Below are 18,377 nucleotides of genomic sequence, written 5' to 3'. Positions count from 1 at the left end.
GCAAAAGTCATACATTATTTTTGAAAAGAAGAAGAAGAATATGATATGATACAACATGCACAATAATACAGAATGGTTTCCAAAACAGTTTAACAGAACGATGAGCGATGAACGTTGTAATGTATGTTTCCTTGGCTGTAGAAATAACAAAGCACAGCAAGCAAAATTTTGCTTACGTTTAAACGACAGAGTTGTAAATTTTTAGCTTCTAGTCATTACGTGATACATTAATGTGAAGACGAGAAGGGCCAAATTGTACTTGAGGCGTGAAGAAGATCTGTTCATTTCTTTGACAGCATTATCTGGTGGATAATTTTGTAAACACCAAAAAAGCAATGCAAATAAACGAAATGAGATTTTATGCTCAATCAAAAAACTCTACACACTAAAAAACACCTTCTATAGACATTTATAAAACCTTTCCTTGGATAGACGAAAATCATCCATGGATATTGTTAGTACTGAACTATATTTTCATTTTAAGCTTTTTCGATAAAGATATTTCGTTCGAAACATAAACTGGCTTGAAATATAATCCAAGAAATAAGATAACTTCCTAGAAATATTCAGTAAAGAACAAGCAAAGGTTACCGCCGTAGCTTTGCAAGGAGTCCAATATTAGCTGCGTATATTGTCATTACAAGTGAGCCAATTGCAACAGATAGAATCCAGTCATAACTTCTCTCACTTTGGCCATCGTGTTTTGGTGCTGCTGAGAAATAATTTGTGATGATTTGAAATAATTTCCTCTTAAAAGACATGGTTTAGAATGAAAAAAAAACATTTGAATCTGACAAGCAAACGAGAATACCATTGTATAAGGCCTGTTTAACAAGCATGTAATTTCACTTGCAGATTGATTTGTCTCACACATTTTACCAATTTAAAATAAAATGCAAATGAATGAGAGTAATAAATCACGTAATTCAATAATCACTTGATATTTTGCTTACAATGTATACAGCGATAAATTTAAAAGTATAGGAGAAAACTAAAACTTTGAGCTGCAGTAGCTGAAACCTAGTAGGGAGCATTTGAAAAATCAATAGTTTATCACAAAAATTATTAGCCATCGAAAGAAACAGAAATGACAAACACTCAAAGAATATAGAGGGTTTTGTATGCAGAAAACAAGGACTGGAATGGAATGTATGCATAAAAATTGATAGCAAGAATTGTACAGAAGTGCACCAAGAGAAGCAGATGATTAGTTTGGTATCATTATAGCACTGAATACTAAGTCACAACTTTTTTATTTTCAGCCCCAAAGACGTAAAACCTGGTCTGTTGACCTGGTCTGAATATTGATAAAAAGGGTTCTTACTTGTTTTGTCTTTGCTGCCATCTTCAGTTGGGAAGAACCGAGTCAGTATTCTACTAACGAATTTGGTGAGATTATCACAAGCCCTCACGTGATTTTGCAACTTTGTGCTTGCAAGCTTTGCCTTGACTAAAGGAGCCAGGTATGCGAATATCAAAGCATCGAAACTTGTTGGCCTGTAAAAGAGTTAACGAAGAAAACATTGCATTACTTTTTTGCAGAGAAAGAAAACTTTGAGAGGATGGTAAAAAAATTAACAGCATGTTCGTATCAACAATAGGTTTCAGGTTCAGCGAAATCAGTTACGTTTGCAACTACAATCAGAATCAACAACTGAAACATTCCTGAAACCTTAAATTCTTAAAATTGTAAGTCAAAGAATTTCAAATTTTTGAGCAATGTGATGATTCTTGTTCAATGGTTAAATTAGATATGAGTATTTAATTTTTATACCACAGGGCACAACATTATTAAATATCTCTTGATAGAATATTTTGAAAAATAATTCGAAGAAATATTCAAACTAAAGAGCAAATTAGTCACTGTTGTACTAACTTTTTACATGCCATTTACGTGTGTCATTTATAATCACAGGTTTGCACTATGCAACCACAGATACTTGCACCATCCAATTAGATATATCAATTACTGAAATATTCTTTAGAACATAACTTCATTACATTTCAATACAAAATCCAAATAATATTATTCAGGTTTTTAAAATTACTTACTTGCTGCCAAAGAAAAATTCTTTGTCTGCAAGGTAGGTTTCAAGAAGGTTGATACTGTCAACTGCCTCTAAATACAACTAAGAGAGACAAAAGTTACTTTAGAAAAGAACTGAGATCAGCTTAAAACTAGACACAGTTACGCAGGGTAAATGTGTGAGATATGCCTTGCCATTAAACGTGCTTTTTTGTTAAACTGGCTTTGTCAAAATGATTTCCAAATCACTTCATTTACATTTTATTAACTAAATGAAAACATCACTTTTAACCCTGTGATAGAAAGGAGTTAATTCTTAACCCTGCTTAGCAAAGATTGATTCAAAATAAAGCTGTAGAGAATTAAAAAGCATACAAGGCTTTGTGATTACAGGTCACAAGAAGAACAAATTGCGTTATGCAGACACAATTCTAACTTTAGATTCATAAGGTAAGTTACAACGTGGAAAAGTTCCATAAATTACTAAAAAGAGTGTCGTTCAATATCTTTAACAATAGAGCTTTTAAATTGAAATAGAACTGTACGTAGGAAAAATGAGAAAACGATATTAACGATGTTTCAAGCATGGCCTGTTGTCAAGTGAAGATAGAAAGCAATAAAGACGTTGAACGTAGAAGGAAGATAGGATGCAACAGATAGAAATAGAATGACAGACAATGCAGCACGGGAAAGGAAAGATGAAGAAAATAATATAAGAGCTGTATGAAAACCATACGCATAAAATTAAGAGAAAAGATGGAAAAGATTTATGTAATAAGGAAAAGGCAGGAAAAAATGCAAAAACGCCTTTTTCATCTTAAAAACGCGGGGCCTTATATTCTTCGAAACTAAACCAGCAATTAACCAAACTGCAAAAGTTAGTTCCCCTTTTTTCTTGCCTTATTCCTACCTGTCGTAACCTATCTTCTATACGCATCTCAACTTCTGTTATCGCTTTCAGTACTCACGTGACAACGGGCAATGCAAGAAAAATTTAATAAGAAATTTCGTTTTTTTCTTCCTACGTACAATTTCATTATAAAAATACAATCTCGAGTTATGTTGTTGCTTGAAAACAAGGTAGGAAGAAGCATAAAGAATAAAAAATCAATTGCAAGATTAAAGTGTGCATAGTTATGAGCAAAAATAGAAAATCCACAATATGTCCTGCACACCGCAGATAAATGGGTTGGTCAGGTTGCAAAGTTTTATTTTCTAGTGAGTGGAAAATGTGATTCAACCAAAACAGCCTTTTGTACTGCACAAATTTAAAAATAGCACGGAAAAGCAGAAACATGTTAACTAAAGTACTTTTTTGTCCAACACTTGTCAGCGTATAAACATCGGCTAATGTCCAAAGGTAAGCAGAAGGCTTACATCTAGAAGGGGATCAAAAGTAACGCACTATTCTTTCTCTCTAGTTCAAAAGGCCAAAAGTATATGAGATGAAATTAAAGAATTACCTCGTCTGCCAGTTGATCTTGAGTTGTGTTTACATGTGCTTTGGTGCTATTTATGAAGTCCTGAGCATTGTTGTATAGTTTTCCAGGAATAATGAAATTCAAAGGAAACACACATTTTTTGGCATATAACGGCCTTGAAAACTCTGTAAAATTTTTGCCATCCAACCACAAACAGAATGTCTAAAAAATGACAGAAATATTTTTGAAAAATCATTGTATCTTGAACAAATTTATTCAATGGATCTTGCAAAAGGATTAAAAAAAATCAACAATGGCCTTCAAGAATGCAAGAAGGATTACTGATGTTTTTAGCAAAGCTGTAACTAATGTGACTCCAGAGGAAAAAAACGAAAAATACATGAAAATAACTTTCTCAGGTAGTGATTGAACGACTTCTGCAAAAATTGGCAATATGATAAAAAATGACACTTTCTTTATTTCTGTGTCTCTTATCACCAGACATCCAAACGGCTTGTATAGCATTTAAAAAAAGACCAGTTTTAAATCTTAATAAAAATATATTTTCAAATTAGTGACAAGGCAGATTGAACTCTGAGTTGCAGGCTTAATAGGGTTATCAGATATATATCATAATTAAACAAGATCACAATACAGTCACATTACTTATTGTAATGGTTAAATTAAGGCTGTAGTTACAATTTATGGGCTGTTGTTTTATCACCTAAAGAAAAGACTTGGGCGGTATGAACTTAAGGTCTTAAAAACGAGTCTTTAGGTTATTGCTGCAGTTACAATGCATAAGGCACTGCTACTAAGAACAGCATGCAAGTGACAGAGAGATTACTTAGGGGTGGACTTGCTGGAGAGACGAGAAAGAGAAAGTTGAGTGAGGCAACCACTGCCTCGGAGTCACAGAGATTGAATCAATTCAATAGTTTTCTTTCAATTTCAATTGTTTACTCCAGTACTTTCAGTACTGACTTGATTCATAATACATTTGCCTGGCAAATAACGTATAGACTCTAAAATTGAATGTATCAAAGTATAATGAAATCAAAACTCACAATATATGGATGGATCCTATCTTTAAGTAAAGCCTTTAGTGAAACAATGTCTGCATACTGTTGGGGGCTTAACCCAATATCTGGGTGTTGGTCCTACAAAATAATTATATGAAATAAATCAAATTTGTATAAGAACAAGAGAAATTATAAAAAAGCAGACATCAGATATTTGTATCAATAATCTGAAATTATCATCCATACTTCAAAATAAATGGTATCCTATGGTAAAAAACAAAGCATTATTACTGAAGCTTCATGGTCAGTTACAATGATTGCTATATAAATATAACATAACATATCAATTTGCATATGGTTTAGTTTTACCAGATCAAATCGTTGCAGCAAGATCTATAAAAAGAATATCAAGTTGTGTTTTTGATCATTGCTGCAAACCCATTTATGAAAACATAGTTTCATATATGCAACCTTAAAATAACAGACTTAGGCTTAATGCACTTGATTATGTTTCAATGTGATGTGGGAATATTTCACACAATTGGATACAAATTGTAATAAAAAACTAATACAAAGAGATAGCACCACCAACATGCAAAGATTAGGATGCATTCACCACAAAGGTAACCTACATTTTCTCGGAGGTGATTCAATATATCATCAGCTCCAGAGATAAATGTGCCATCTCTCTTCTTCAGAATTGGAAAGCTTTTTACTGGAAAAAGCAATCAGTTATGAAAAAGTTTTTAGTGATATCACAATATAAGCTTGTAAAAACAAATTCAGGTTGCAAATATAAGGACTCAACTACTGAAAAACATACCACAGGTTATTTATTGTGTGGAGAGAATTAGCAGATTTTTGAGAAAATATCTTACAGGTTTTGGCTGATAAGTGAAGATCTGAGCATAATCATAACGGAAATATATGCTGCTGAGTAGCAACAAAGTAATTCTAAGTAAGACGATACAGAAAATAATAACTTATAATCCATACTTGATTTATTCAGTGTTGGTGTCCTGGAAAATTTGATTGCAGCAGGAGTCTCAGCAAATTTTAAATGAGCCTAAAAAGTATGAGCATGCAAGAGTAACAAAAACAAGGTGTTAGAAGGAAGAACCAGAGGATACGCTGTCTGCCAGATTCTGTGAATCTTGTAATGAGTTTAAATACAAAGATAAAACTCAGGAACAAAGCAAAACAGTGACGAGAATCCAATGAGAGAAAATTTCAAAAAATATCAAACAGAATGTTCTATTTAATTTATTGTGAAAATTTCTTTCATTTGGTTCTCATTGCCGTTTTGCTTTGTTCCTGTATGTTATCTAAATAGAAAAAACCCTGTAACTAAAACTTTAAAATTTTACACCAGTTAAAAAGTGATTTAAGATTCACAACAAAATTTGGCATATTATGAAAAGAATCAATTGCATATCTGCATATTTCTTTGCTAACATCCCAATCTGGTATGAGGTAACTGAAAACCGGTCAGAGTATAGAATAGATTGTTAAATAGACCATCTATAGATGATGGGGTTCTATTGTTCTATAGGTAAGTTCCAATCCCTCAGGTGGGAGTAAACCAGAAAAAAAATTCATGGTGACAAGAGGCTGATTTTCTTTTTTTGGCCATGAAGCTTCTTAAGTATAGAGAAAAATGCTTTCAGAATTAAAAAAAACTGAGCGATGTTGAATAACAATGGATCTTGCTTGAGCTACAGAGAATTTTACAAATCTTGATGATATAGGCTGCCATTGCCCCACTTGTGTCATTGTGTCAGGAACTCTGATATGGTCTATAGATAGGCCTTGGAAAAAGATTTTTCTTCCTGGCAGCAAAATGAAAATTCAAGATTTCCTGGAAAGCTTCGACAAAGTTTCCAGCCACTGATAGTTATATTTTAAGTTGCTTGATTTGTTTAAACATTTGTCCAAAAAATAAACTGCCATACTAAAATAATAGCTATTCAAACAGTAACAATTTTGTTTATACTGTATTAGAAGATCAAGAAGAAATCAACCAAGCACAATACTCATAGTGTTTTCAAGGTTAAAGCTAAAAGATCTTAAAATCCATATTAAGTTTGATTAAATTTCATATCAGTTCTAGCAATCTAGATACTTTATAAGTATTGATGTATCTTACATTGTGCTCTGGGTTTCTGTTCGCTGTTCATTTTTATCATCAAAGCTAGTAGTTCAATCATAAAAGCTATTAGTTACTGTTTTACATTAGGGTTGGTGCGAGAGGCATAGATGTAAGACCAAAACACTTACATTCTGTAAAGCAAGCGATGAAAAATGTATGCGAATGCCAGTAGAAAAGTATGAATAATAATGGACACATCCACACAGGGTTCAGGGCATGTTCACCTTCAAAACAAATGATGTAACAAGATTGGCTGTCCTTAAGTGCTTTACATATATAGAATGGCTAATGTAAAAAAAGATATGAACTTTATGAACTAATGTAAAAACAGACATGGCATCAGTAAGGGTACACCCAAAAACTAGATATAATCGACTCTGATTAGGAAACAGTACTAGCTCTGGTGCACCTAGCATTTTTGTATGATTTTTGTGCACCCGTCACGAGGTGGCAGGCTGCAAACTGTGCTTGGAAATTATCTTGCGCGCTGAAAAGGTGCTTTCCAGTGCTTTTTTGTTTTACCGCAGAAAAGCATCAAAAGACAACAACAAACCAAACATATAGCAGTTTTGTTTATTAAGCTGACAGTCAGATAAAAAGTATGAGTTCAACTTGCAGGCCGACATCAGATAATTACATCAACCTCTATCTATATCTTTGCCTTTTGGTTGTTGTTTTTATGTGCAAAATAGACAGGCTTCTGCTAATGTGAATACACTTACCAGCACTTCTAAGCATTCGATGTCGATCGACGGAAGTCCCCATTCTCCTTCCCAGCAAAACAATTCCATTTTTAAGCTTTTTTAGTTAAATATATATAATCAAAAACAATGTACAATTGCAAACTTGTGCGCTAAAATAACTTTCGTGTATCGAGCCTTGTCTTGAAAACGAGGGTTCTTGAGTTCCTGCAGCAGCAGCAACAATTTTAAAAAATTATTTCAAGATGGAGGATCTCAAAGATCGAACCAAAAGATATCACAAGATATGTTTTCTTGGTGAAGGACAGGTGAAAATTATTAAGAATGTTTTTTACGAAAATTTGATAATATTCTTATCAAAAGAAACGTTTGTTCTTTTGTCAGAGCAGAACTGTATGAAAATTATGGCATAATAATTATTATTTGGTGTATAAAAAATGGTTAACACAAACGAAGCAAATTTCAAATTCAAAATTCAAATTCATTATAATTGGTTGACAGTTACTTAGAAGTGTAGGATTGCGTTAAGAAAAATTTATAATTTGTTCTAAAATTTTACATTCATCATATTTTTGATCAGATAGAAAATAATTAACAGAAAAAAGGCGAAATATTTGGCGTACAGCGTATACCGGTTTGCAACTTCTAGACCTAAGATATCTGCAGAGATATAATCAGTTAAAGTTCTTGAAATGAGGATGAAGATGCAAATGTTTTGCTACTTGAGAGAAGAGACTGCCACACGTTACTTTTGAAAAATAGATGATTTTCTCTATTAATGTATAAATCGCTAGTTGTCTCACACAAATCATATTTTTTAATTTAGCTGAAATCTTAATAATTTTTGTGCAATTTGTTCTGCGATAGCTTGTTTTCTGTTTTCAAGAAGAATTTTGAAACTGACACTCACAGTTGTTTTACATAAATCTTTTCTTGTAGTTCGCCACAGTATATAAAGCAGAAGACACTGAAAATTCTAATAGAATTGTTGCAGTCAAGAAGGTAGCTGAATTTTTCTAAGATTTGAACTGAGATCTGTTTCAGTTTCAGTTTTTGTTTTTGTTTAATTTTAAAATTACCCAACTACAATTACACTTACAATTACAGTTAAAGAAATGAATACAAGGTATTCTAAGATATTAGTTTGATTTGACTGATACTGAAGACAAATTCTATTTGTTTGCAGAGTGCTATAACATTTAATATCGGGGATGTAATTATCTGGATATTGTTGTAACCTGATACCAATAATTATTAATCATAAGGATTTTTTGATAAATTGTTTAAGATATCTTTTAAAGGAGTCTATTGATAGACAATTTCTTGATTATCAGGGGGATCATTCCATATTTTTCAACCCAAAAATCAAACTGACCTCAAACCATATTGAAAACCTTTTTAATAAGTTACCAATATTTAACTATGCCTGTATTCAAGGATGGAGATACCTGGGGCCAGGGGGTCCTTTGCCCACCCCCCCCCCCCCAATGAAAAACTTAAGTAGCATAAGTAGGATACTTTCATTTTGCAAATATGGCTGTTGTTACACTTAATCATCAGGGCTGCCCTCCCCAAATGTAAAGCTGAATCTCGGTCTTTGCATGTATTGCTTTGTGAACTCAACATTCATGTTCAAATATATGATGCAGAGGAGAAGAAATCATGAAAATATAGAGGGTCAATTTTTTTTGCTGATTCGTATACAAAGCACAGTAGCCTGGAACTGATGCTGTTCAATTGGGTTAGAATTGTTACAGGACATTTGGTAGTTACATCAGTTTCTTTTTAAGCTACCTTTTGAAAGTCATGTCTTGCTTTTTAAGGGAAGTGGATTGTTACCATTTCTTGATATTTTTGCTGGCTTTTCTGTACAGCGCATAAGCTTAAGATTGCTTTTTTCTTCAAAGATGACACAAATTATCACCAAGTACAACATCATTTTATAGAAAGGGATCATTTTATGTAAATTTTCACTTAATTTGAATGCACTGGAATTTGCCAAATTTTAAACTAAAGATTATGATTAGCAATATACCATTTTTTTAATGTAAAAATCTATAATGGTGGCTTGAAAATGGTTATTTTATATTATCCTAGATAAAACTGGGTCACAGGGCAGAGGCAGTGGATGGTATACCAATTAGTTTAATTTACACTAATTTTATCCAAACTGAATTTTTTTTGGCAATGAATTGATTTCAATGACTTTTTGTCTTTGACTAGGATCAGTTATACATATTATTCTACACATAAACCTGAACAATTTTATCACAAACTGCTGTTTATTAAAGAATCAGAGAGATGATATTTACATTAATCTTTACATGTATTTCTGTTGCATATAGGGATTCATTGTATTATTTTCAATCAATTTGAGAAATCTGTAAGAAATGGCATAATTCATCCATCTAGTTCATTAAAGTTGACTCTGGTATTCAAAGTTTTCAATGATATTGAAAAATTGCTACAATCTTTTACAAAAGGTGTTAACAGAACAGCTTTACGAGAGATCAAACTGCTTCAAGAACTTTCTCATCCCAATATAGTTGGGGTTAGTAACCTGTTTCATGATTCTACTTTGATGTTTTAATGTTTAAATTAAGGTATTTAATTTTGTGTTCTATGAGCTTTGTTTCATAATTAAATAAATTGATAAAGCTATAAAATAAAGTCCTGTTGCTGGAGCAAAATATTACTTTATTGTTGAATTTGGTTTAAATTGTATTGATCAAAAGATTATATTTTAATTTCTAAAAATATCAGTTCCTGTTCTGTTGCGAGTTGTGTGGTTCCTTATAGGCAGAGGTGTACATGCTTTCATTTGTTGAAGAAGACTGTTCTAATTAGCAACTCCAAGTCTCACACTTATTGTGATCATTGAGTCAACTGTTCAAAAGTTGCCTAATATTTGTATTAAGCATTCCTTTTTTACACAAAAACCTATTTCGATAATTTGAATGATTTTGTTAGAAATTTTAAGAAGACAATTATATTATATGTATATAGTTGTAATTGCAACTGAGTGAAATAGAACACAATTCCTGCTCAAATTTTGCAACTCCTGAAACACATTTAAACTGCTGTCCTTGCGAAATTTATTTAGCACTGTTTGCCTCTTGCCTGTTTTTAAGCTGAGCTATGTTTTGTTTAGCTTCTTGATGTATTTGGACATAAATCAAATATCAGCCTTGTTTTTGATTTCATGGAAACTGATTTAGAGGTAATTTTCATATACGCTCTATCCTTTTTGTTGTATTGGCATGTACCTTAAAGCTCATTTTTTCATGTTACAGGGTATAGGAATAGAGCTTGTATTGTTGTATAGAATTAAAGTTTATTAGAAAATAAAGCTAACCCCAGTTAATAAGGATGCATTTTTGTCAATGTTCTTTTTGGTCAAAATAAACCGTTAGGCACACTGTATGGCTAATTTTGCAAAGGTTGAGCAACTCAGGTTAATAGAATACTGAGTATTTTGAAGTGAATCGCAATGTAAGGATCCTGGCTTGTGTTAGAAGGAATGTTTTTTTTCTTTCTTCAATTCTTCAACTAGGGTGAATGTTATTGGCAGCTAAGCAGTTAAAAAGAAGTAACCAGTCAAACCCGACATTCTTGTTCTCACATTTCTTTCAGTCTCTAAATTTTCGGCTTCCTTTCAGTAACCATCTAGAGTTTATACTCTGAAAAGTGTTAAATGAAAAGTACTTTAGTATGCTATCTTTCTGCTTTTTTATTCTTGCTTTTTGTAAGTTTGACACACTATACTTCAGCATAAATTTTATGTTGTCTTTTTTGAAGATATTTCGCTTGTCTTTACTGATTCAGTTTATGAACAGCTCTCATTCTTTATTCAAACTTTCAGGGAGGTAATTTAAAGTCTACAAACAGTCATCAAAGTTGAATATTGTAGAATACTTTTTTGTTTTATATTGGTTAAGTAAAAATGTGTGATGTAATTTCAAGGTCATAATAAAGGATTCAAAGATAGTACTCACGCCAGCTCATATCAAGAGCTACATGCTGATGACTGTGAAAGGCTTGGAATACCTACATGCAAACTGGATTCTTCATAGAGTAAGTAAAGGCAAATTTCACCTATCCTGGTTCATTCATTACTTATCCACGTAATGATAATTTGTAACTATATATCGAGCATCGTGTGAAGATAGCTTCAATCTTATTTATCTGGTTATTCAAGTTATAAAATTATAATCATTTTAATTGGTCATTTTTTTCAGGATCTGAAACCTAACAATTTACTGGTCGATGAAAAGGGTGTGCTAAAAATAGCCGATTTTGGTTTAGCAAGATCTTTTGGTTCGCCTAATAGGATATATTCCCACCAAGTCGTAACTAGGTAGGTAGTCTGTTTGTTGATTAACTAACTATGGTTTTGCAATGGTACAGTTATGAAAGTTCTCTGGTTTTTGGCAAAGCTTAGAAACATACCTTCGATGATTGGTCACTGTTTAATGATTGTTTCACAGTTTGTTTATGATTGTTTAATGATTGATCACTGTTTAATGATTTTTTCATAGGTGGTATCGATGTCCTGAACTTTTGTTTGGTGCAAAAAATTATGGTGTTGGAATCGATATGTGGGCAGTTGGTTGCATCCTAGCTGAGCTTCTGCTTCGGGTAACGTTTTTGAATACATTTAGATGACTTTAGAAAAGTTAAAATCGGTTTTTTTGTTGTTGGCTTCACTACTCTACATACCGTTGCATAACAAATATTTTGCTAAAAGTTAACCAGTATTTTTTATATAGATCATAGAAATTGTAACCCTGCAGGAACTGAAAAAGCAGTAGAACTCCTTTAACTTCTCTTCTTTAGGTAAAAAGGTAGATTAACTCTGGGTTCGGCTTTATTTTGATAAAATTAAGTAAGTTTACAACTTATTATCATTTTATTTTTCACTGGGAAAAAAGATAACAACTAGGTTGAAAACAAAAAGTAGACTGAAATAGGAACATGTACGGTGATAGAGATTTGTATGGGAAGGAGTGTTTGAAACACACCGAGACGGTTTCTTTGTACTTCCAGGCCCCTTTTCTTCCTGGCGACTCAGACCTCGACCAGCTTAGCCGCATATTTCAAACTCTTGGAACTCCAACTGACAAAGAATGGCCGGTAAGTGAATATTAAACATGTATTTTAAAAATCTGCCAAAGTTCCTTCAGTCACTTTGAGATGTAATTCTACCGCTAAAATTTTTAAATCAGTTGCCACCCTCAGGCTTTAGTTTATATTATTGTCCATATATGTCATCAATAAACGACATGTTTTATCCCATGCTACTCTTTTGCGTTTTATTGCTTTGTTTCTTGTTGTTATCTAATGCTTCAGTAATTTTAAAGCTGGGTGCCAAGGCTGGACAAAGAAAACAAGTTAACGAGAAAATTGGTTGATAACAGAATAAATTTGTAGTGACCTGCCTTTTCTGAGATTATGATATCAGCCTTATTTTAACCGATGCGCTTAACGTTTAAGGAAAGGTGCTAGTAAGCTGGTAGCATTGGTGCATGGAAATCATTTTGCAATAATAAATCTTTGTTATTTATTGACTCTTTTTTCTTCACAGGGGATAAAAGATCTGCCAGATTATATATCATTTAATAAATTTCCGGCTATTCCATTACACGACATATTCTCGGCTGCTGGGGATGATTTATTGGATTTGCTGTACAGGCTGTTTAGGTACTTTCCACCAGAGCGTATAACTGCCACGAAGGTATGAACTTATGTGCTGATTTATCTGTTATAGATGTGAATGTATGTTTTGTGATATAAACATATCGATCTCATTTCTTCTAGTGCTGAGTTGGTCTTAAGCTTTAACAGTGAGTGCACTGCGATTAGATCTAGGCGCAACGCATTGCCAGCACGAGTGATACTGCAAGTCTTCAAACAGAAAATTTCCATTTTTGTTTAGCTTTACAATTTTGGTAACACGAGAGTAAAAGCTGTCATAATTAAATTCTTGTTCATGAAATCACAGACTTTGCTATTGAAACTTTGAAGCAAATATGGTTTCCAATATTGTCCTACTTTTCTGTCAATTCGAGCAAAGCACGTCTCAGCGACATGTTAAATGATAAATCGCAATCCTATTTTATCCACTGTGTTATCAGACAAAAAAGAGTTATATGTAAGAACTTTAGTCAAAACAGTTGGGGTCCTCTTCAGTGCTGTCGGGCTTTTTATGATTTTGTTTAAGCATAAAGACAATATACTACTTGAGATAATGCAAGGCATCCCTGCAAGATTTACTTAACGGCAAACTATGATTTGTTTTTAAATTAGCTATCTCTAAAGGTAATGTTATCGAGGTATTAGTAATCGACTTTATCTTATTTTGCTATTCAAAATTTCCAGCCATATATGGATATCACCCATCGTTATAATGTTATCATTCATTATAAACACGACAATTTTAACATTTTCACATCTCTTTTAAGATAATAGTGAGTAATCCTGAAATTCCTGCTTTAGCAGATCCTCTTCTATATGTATCAAATAATAATTCTTTCTACAGAGTTGAATATAATTCTTTCTACACAGTTGAATCTGACAATCTTACACTTTGTGTTTGTCATATTTTTCAAGGCTTTGCAGCATAAATACTTTAGCAACAAGCCTGCACCAACACCAGGCGAGCTATTACCAAATTGTTCCTCGACTAAGTCAGAGAATGATGACCAGAATACATCAGTATCGTCAAACCTCAAAAGAAAGCTGGAAGAAAACGGCGATTTTGGTATGTTGTCAGGCTATTGTGAAATTCTTTCATTGAGCTTTTTGTATGTTCTGTAGTTTGTCTTCTCAAAGCAGTTCACCAAGTTGGATTCGTTCAAATTGGAACAGGGTAAACATTCCCCAGATATTTCGATATTTTCTAGAAAAACTTAAGATTTGATGTCTTATTTGGTATTTTTAGAAACGTTTTTGGTTTGATTTTTGAAAGAGAATTTTTGAATGAAGGATATTTGAATGAATGTTACTTTAGTTTAATATTCAGCTATTGCTTGCACTGTTAGTTTGAATCTGTCACATCGTAACAGCTTAGTTGTTACAGAAAAATAATCTTTTTACGTTTTAGGCCCGTTAGCAAAGAAGCTGATATTCTAGAGCCCTGGAACTACATGGCTTCACACAAGTGCAACCACAAAAAACCATGGAACCTCCGGGATGCTAGCAGATGGTTGGAAGAGCTGTTTGTCGCTAGATAGTTTGTGTTGTGTAATGACGCCATTAGCCCCCAAACAAGAGATAGACACTAAGCGTCAAGAGTCAGTTTGTGAAACTGTGTTTTCCAGTAGCCTAGGAACATGTTTAAAACGTTTGCTTCTAAATTAATATGCCTTTTTAGAAGGAGCTGCTAAAGCGTTTATTCGGTATTAGAAGCTGTACTGGGCCAATTCTAATTCAGTAAACGTTGTCTACTTTTTTAGGCAGCTTATTTCAGTTAGTTGCTAATGAAAAAGCAAATGTCTAGTTACAAGATGTCCTTGACTGTCATAGATTGCTAGGCATATATGCTAAGGTCGGTTTGCTACTGGTGAGAAATAGAATAAAAATCAAGTAATTTTATTTATTGTGCGTCTTATTCGTGCTACTCAGCAGCCCAATATTGAATTCACGTGAAACAGCTTGCGACAGACATACCATATCACTAGGTAAACACTCGAACATGTTTTGGCAGGAACCATATGATAGCCTCAGTTGGGCCTTTATATTGAACTGTGGAATGATCAGATTGTGCCACGCACCGTTGTAAGAGCAGTGAATTGAAACGATTTATTTGTGTTTGTATACTTAATGCTATGTTGCAAATTAATACCTTTATTACTGCGTAAGTACGAACACGATTCCTAAATTTTCGAATTTACATCAAAAGTAAAAGAATATAAACCGTTCTCTAAACTATGTCTTACTGTCTGCCTTTGACGAACGCAATATCCATTTGTCAGAAGCTGAATATGGTTGCTTGTCATATCTGTCGGGAATCCATTGCATTGGTTGAATAAGTTTCACATTTATTGCTAGGTAAACTTTTAACCTCGTCGAAAGAGTTTTTGCAATGCATTTGTGCTCGTGATAAAACAATTCAAGTATAAAGATATTTTCAAGCATAATAAACATTTCAAGTAGAATTCTTTTTGGCAGGCATTGCTGAAATTTATTGTTGGTCGAATTTTCTTATTTGAGAAAGGAATCTTATAATAAATTATATAAATCTAACCTTGCTATCATATAAATTGTCTTTAGTAATAATGTATCGATGTAGCCTCGAACTGTACATGATCTACTGGCCTTTCTCACTCCATCGTGCCAACTTTCCTACGCGAGCAAGCTAATTCATGCCTCGATGGTGAGATCTTTACTTTCTTACCAAAATACAATATGGCAGATCTCAGCAATGAAGGAAGGGTTCTCTATCTCTCACATGCTGGAACTTTGCACTTGAATTTTCCATCGACTTGCCGCTAAAATTATAGAAAAAATTGGATATTAGGAATATGTCTGTTTTTGAATAGAAAAGAAGCTTTGGGTTTGAAGAAAAAGGTTTCCATAGCTTTTGCGAAGGGAAACTAGCTGCGTGCAAGCTTTCTTTATATCAAGAGGAAAACAATAGCCTTTGTTTAAATCGATGAAAAGTCAGAGGGAATGGGTAGAAATTGTCCCCCAATTAGTATGTTAAAAAGACCCTCAAGTATCTTGATTATTAGATAAGGATCCTAGATTGATATGATTTTCACTTGTTACATTGTTCAAAGCAGTAAAAACGACATTTCATACAATTTGATGAAACAAGCATATCTTAAGAAAATATATGCCATCGGTTTACTATGGTTGGTAGAAAGAGAATCCTGATGCCCCAAATATTTTTTTGCAATGGACACAAAATTTTTTGTAAAATGTCAATTCAGCTCAGGGGTGTAGAGCTAGGGGGGCTCAGGGGGGCTGAGCTCCCCTTGCTAATGCCAAAAATTGGCAAATTTCTACTTTTGCTATTGTTTTTTGCAGCATTTTATGCAGGAGCCCCCTTGTCATTTTGATAGCACTACACCACTGACTCAGCTTCAAATATTATTTACACAGCTGAAGCTGCTATTGTCAAAGAAAATATGAAGAAAATCCAAAGTGATTCATCTGGTAAAGTGAGCCTTTTAGGGACTAGCGTCTCAATCAACAACACCGAAAGTTTCAGAAAGAACGATTATATGATCCCATTTTTTCCTCTTACGACGTCTTCTTACTCATTCTTAGCTATAGAATAAAAGCCAACTGGTACATACCCTCGCTTTTGACAAACAGGGGTATTTAGCTCTGGTGCAGATTTCTCGCTTGACACATCTACCAAATCTTCTTAGACAATCGAAGTCATTTTTCGCACACTTTCGGCAAGGAGGCTCGTCTTTTTGTTCAAAATAACACGCTTGACATGTAGTGTGCTGACATGGGGCTTGACATGGTCTGTGCTTTTCGTGGTTTTTGCTAAGATGTTCAAGTTGAATGGAGTCATTAGAACATGAAACTATAAATTATCTAAATTTCATTCACAAGCAGTGTCAGTTATACCTTGTTTTACCCTCCCTATTATAACTGACACTGCTTATGAATGAAATTTAGATAAAGATTCCAGTAACTAACTTCGTATTAGAATAATCCACATCTCGAAAATTTGAGCAAGAAAAATTTGCAGACACATTCAGCTGATATAAAGAAAAATCAATAGCAATAACCATCATCGTCGGATCATCAAACCATAATTTCAGTGGAGAAGGCTCTTTGACGAATACCACAGCTTGTTGTAACACTTTCAAGGGCGAAGTTGGCACTACGTGGATTGTAGCTTTGAGTGTAGGAGGGGCCTAGAAGTAGGGGCAAAACTTAGCAATATTCGCCGGAGGGCTGGTGACAAATTTCACTGACGTCATATATTCGCCTTGAGGCCGCGCCTTCTTCGTCTCATGTTTGCACAGCGTGCCATAATTTGGGACGTGGATAGCGTAGGCACGGCTATATAAAAGCACTTTTAACTACGTTTGCTTTGAAATTTAAATATTAAAGTAAGACGCTATCCACATTCTCAGTATATATTCTTGAAGCTGACAGAAATATTTCCTAAAATTGAAAATATATTGAAGCAGTATATTTTCTTAACCTGGGCGGTACACTGATAACTGTTTTTTAATTGGTTTAGAAATAAGATGATACTCACGATGCAGAGCAAATGGCATCTGGCCACATGGAACAAAACTCTGGCGTGCATTCTGGTCTACAGTTTGGTATCCGATTTTCAAGTATCAACGAGAAAGGCTTGTAAAGGCGCTCCTTTTGCTTGGGAATTTCTATGAGAAAAATACCACATTAAATTATGCAAGTTTTGAAAGTCTCCAAAAAGTTGCTGATGAGAAATTAATATGTCCTGTCTTTTTAATCTTAATGCAAAAATCAAAATTTTGTGCCAAATGGAAATTAACAAGTCATTGAGTTGCATAAAAACGCTACTGTAGAATGTGCTTTGAAATGTTTTGAAGTTTCAGTCTCAGATTTCTTGTTGTCTTCAAAGGTGTAGGGGGCATAGTAATTATCGTAATCAACAAGCAGCGGTTTTAGGGACTGCGGGGCCAAAAACATCTGCGGGGCCTTTTTGTCTCTTTTTTCTTAGGTGTGGGACCCCTTTTGATTACCAAAAGCACAGGGCCTGGGGCCATGGCTCCCCTGGACCCCCTTAAAACCACCACTGTTATCAGCAATTAGATCCTACTACATAGGGCCTGGAGGGAGAAGGAGCTGCAGCGCCATAATCAGAAAAGATTGTCGCATTTCAGGCTTCTTTTTGGCATTTCTATCTTGATGAAGCCATTAAATTGGGGCGAGATCCACTAAGCCCCGCCCTATGCCCATAGTTGTCCTGAAAACGGGACATTGAACCTTGAATATTGGAATGAGGTTTTATATAAGCCACTTGCTATTGGCAATATTAATTTGCACAAAGCTGCCAAAAGCCTTTGCTGTAGACAGAGAAAAGCTAAGTTCAAGCAAAAA

At 33.9% G+C, this 18,377-nt stretch overlaps 3 protein-coding genes across 5 annotated transcripts in view; 1 reads left to right on the top strand and 2 right to left on the bottom strand.

Annotated features, from left to right (window-relative positions):
- Window positions 1-351: 351 nt before the first annotated feature.
- On the bottom strand, window positions 352-7,503 carry LOC135687179 (metaxin-1). Of its 2 annotated transcripts, none has more exons than XM_065203676.2 (8): window positions 7,341-7,503; window positions 5,466-5,535; window positions 5,102-5,184; window positions 4,515-4,607; window positions 3,490-3,669; window positions 2,053-2,129; window positions 1,325-1,497; window positions 352-709 (listed from the first exon to the last, which is right to left on the bottom strand). In XM_065203676.2, exons 1-8 carry the CDS (start codon window positions 7,407-7,409, stop codon window positions 588-590), a joined length of 867 nt encoding a protein of 288 aa, XP_065059748.2. In that variant the 5' UTR covers window positions 7,410-7,503; the 3' UTR covers window positions 352-587. The 2 variants fall into 2 exon arrangements, with proteins under 2 accessions (XP_065059748.2, XP_065059747.2); XM_065203675.2 differs by having other exon boundaries at window positions 352-712; window positions 7,341-7,501.
- Window positions 7,504-7,531: 28 nt separating this feature from the next.
- On the top strand, window positions 7,532-15,233 carry LOC135687178 (cyclin-dependent kinase 7). Its single transcript, XM_065203674.2, has 12 exons — window positions 7,532-7,627; window positions 8,259-8,321; window positions 9,417-9,450; window positions 9,803-9,870; window positions 10,471-10,539; window positions 11,283-11,393; window positions 11,558-11,676; window positions 11,858-11,957; window positions 12,366-12,452; window positions 12,904-13,053; window positions 13,929-14,079; window positions 14,422-15,233. Exons 1-12 carry the CDS (start codon window positions 7,565-7,567, stop codon window positions 14,448-14,450), a joined length of 1,044 nt encoding a protein of 347 aa, XP_065059746.1. The 5' UTR covers window positions 7,532-7,564; the 3' UTR covers window positions 14,451-15,233.
- The window catches only part of LOC135687180 (cysteine-rich motor neuron 1 protein), a 22,642-nt gene continuing 19,383 nt past the window's right edge, over window positions 15,119-18,377 (bottom strand). For both annotated transcript variants that reach the window (XM_065203678.2, XM_065203679.2), the window contains 3 exons: window positions 17,548-17,677; window positions 16,622-16,820; window positions 15,119-15,808 (listed from right to left, as the gene is read on the bottom strand). In XM_065203678.2, the coding sequence (XP_065059750.1) occupies window positions 15,758-15,808; window positions 16,622-16,820; window positions 17,548-17,677 (380 nt within the window). In that variant the 3' untranslated portion in view covers window positions 15,119-15,757. The remainder of the gene's footprint in view (window positions 15,809-16,621; window positions 16,821-17,547; window positions 17,678-18,377) is intronic.

Source organism: Rhopilema esculentum, chromosome 20 (assembly GCF_057945365.1).
Source record: "Rhopilema esculentum isolate cy_ngs chromosome 20, ASM5794536v1, whole genome shotgun sequence".
Lineage (NCBI taxonomy): Eukaryota > Metazoa > Cnidaria > Scyphozoa > Rhizostomeae > Rhizostomatidae > Rhopilema > Rhopilema esculentum.
Note: the sequence above shows the minus strand (reverse complement) of the source record. Positions and strands in the feature narration are given on the sequence as shown.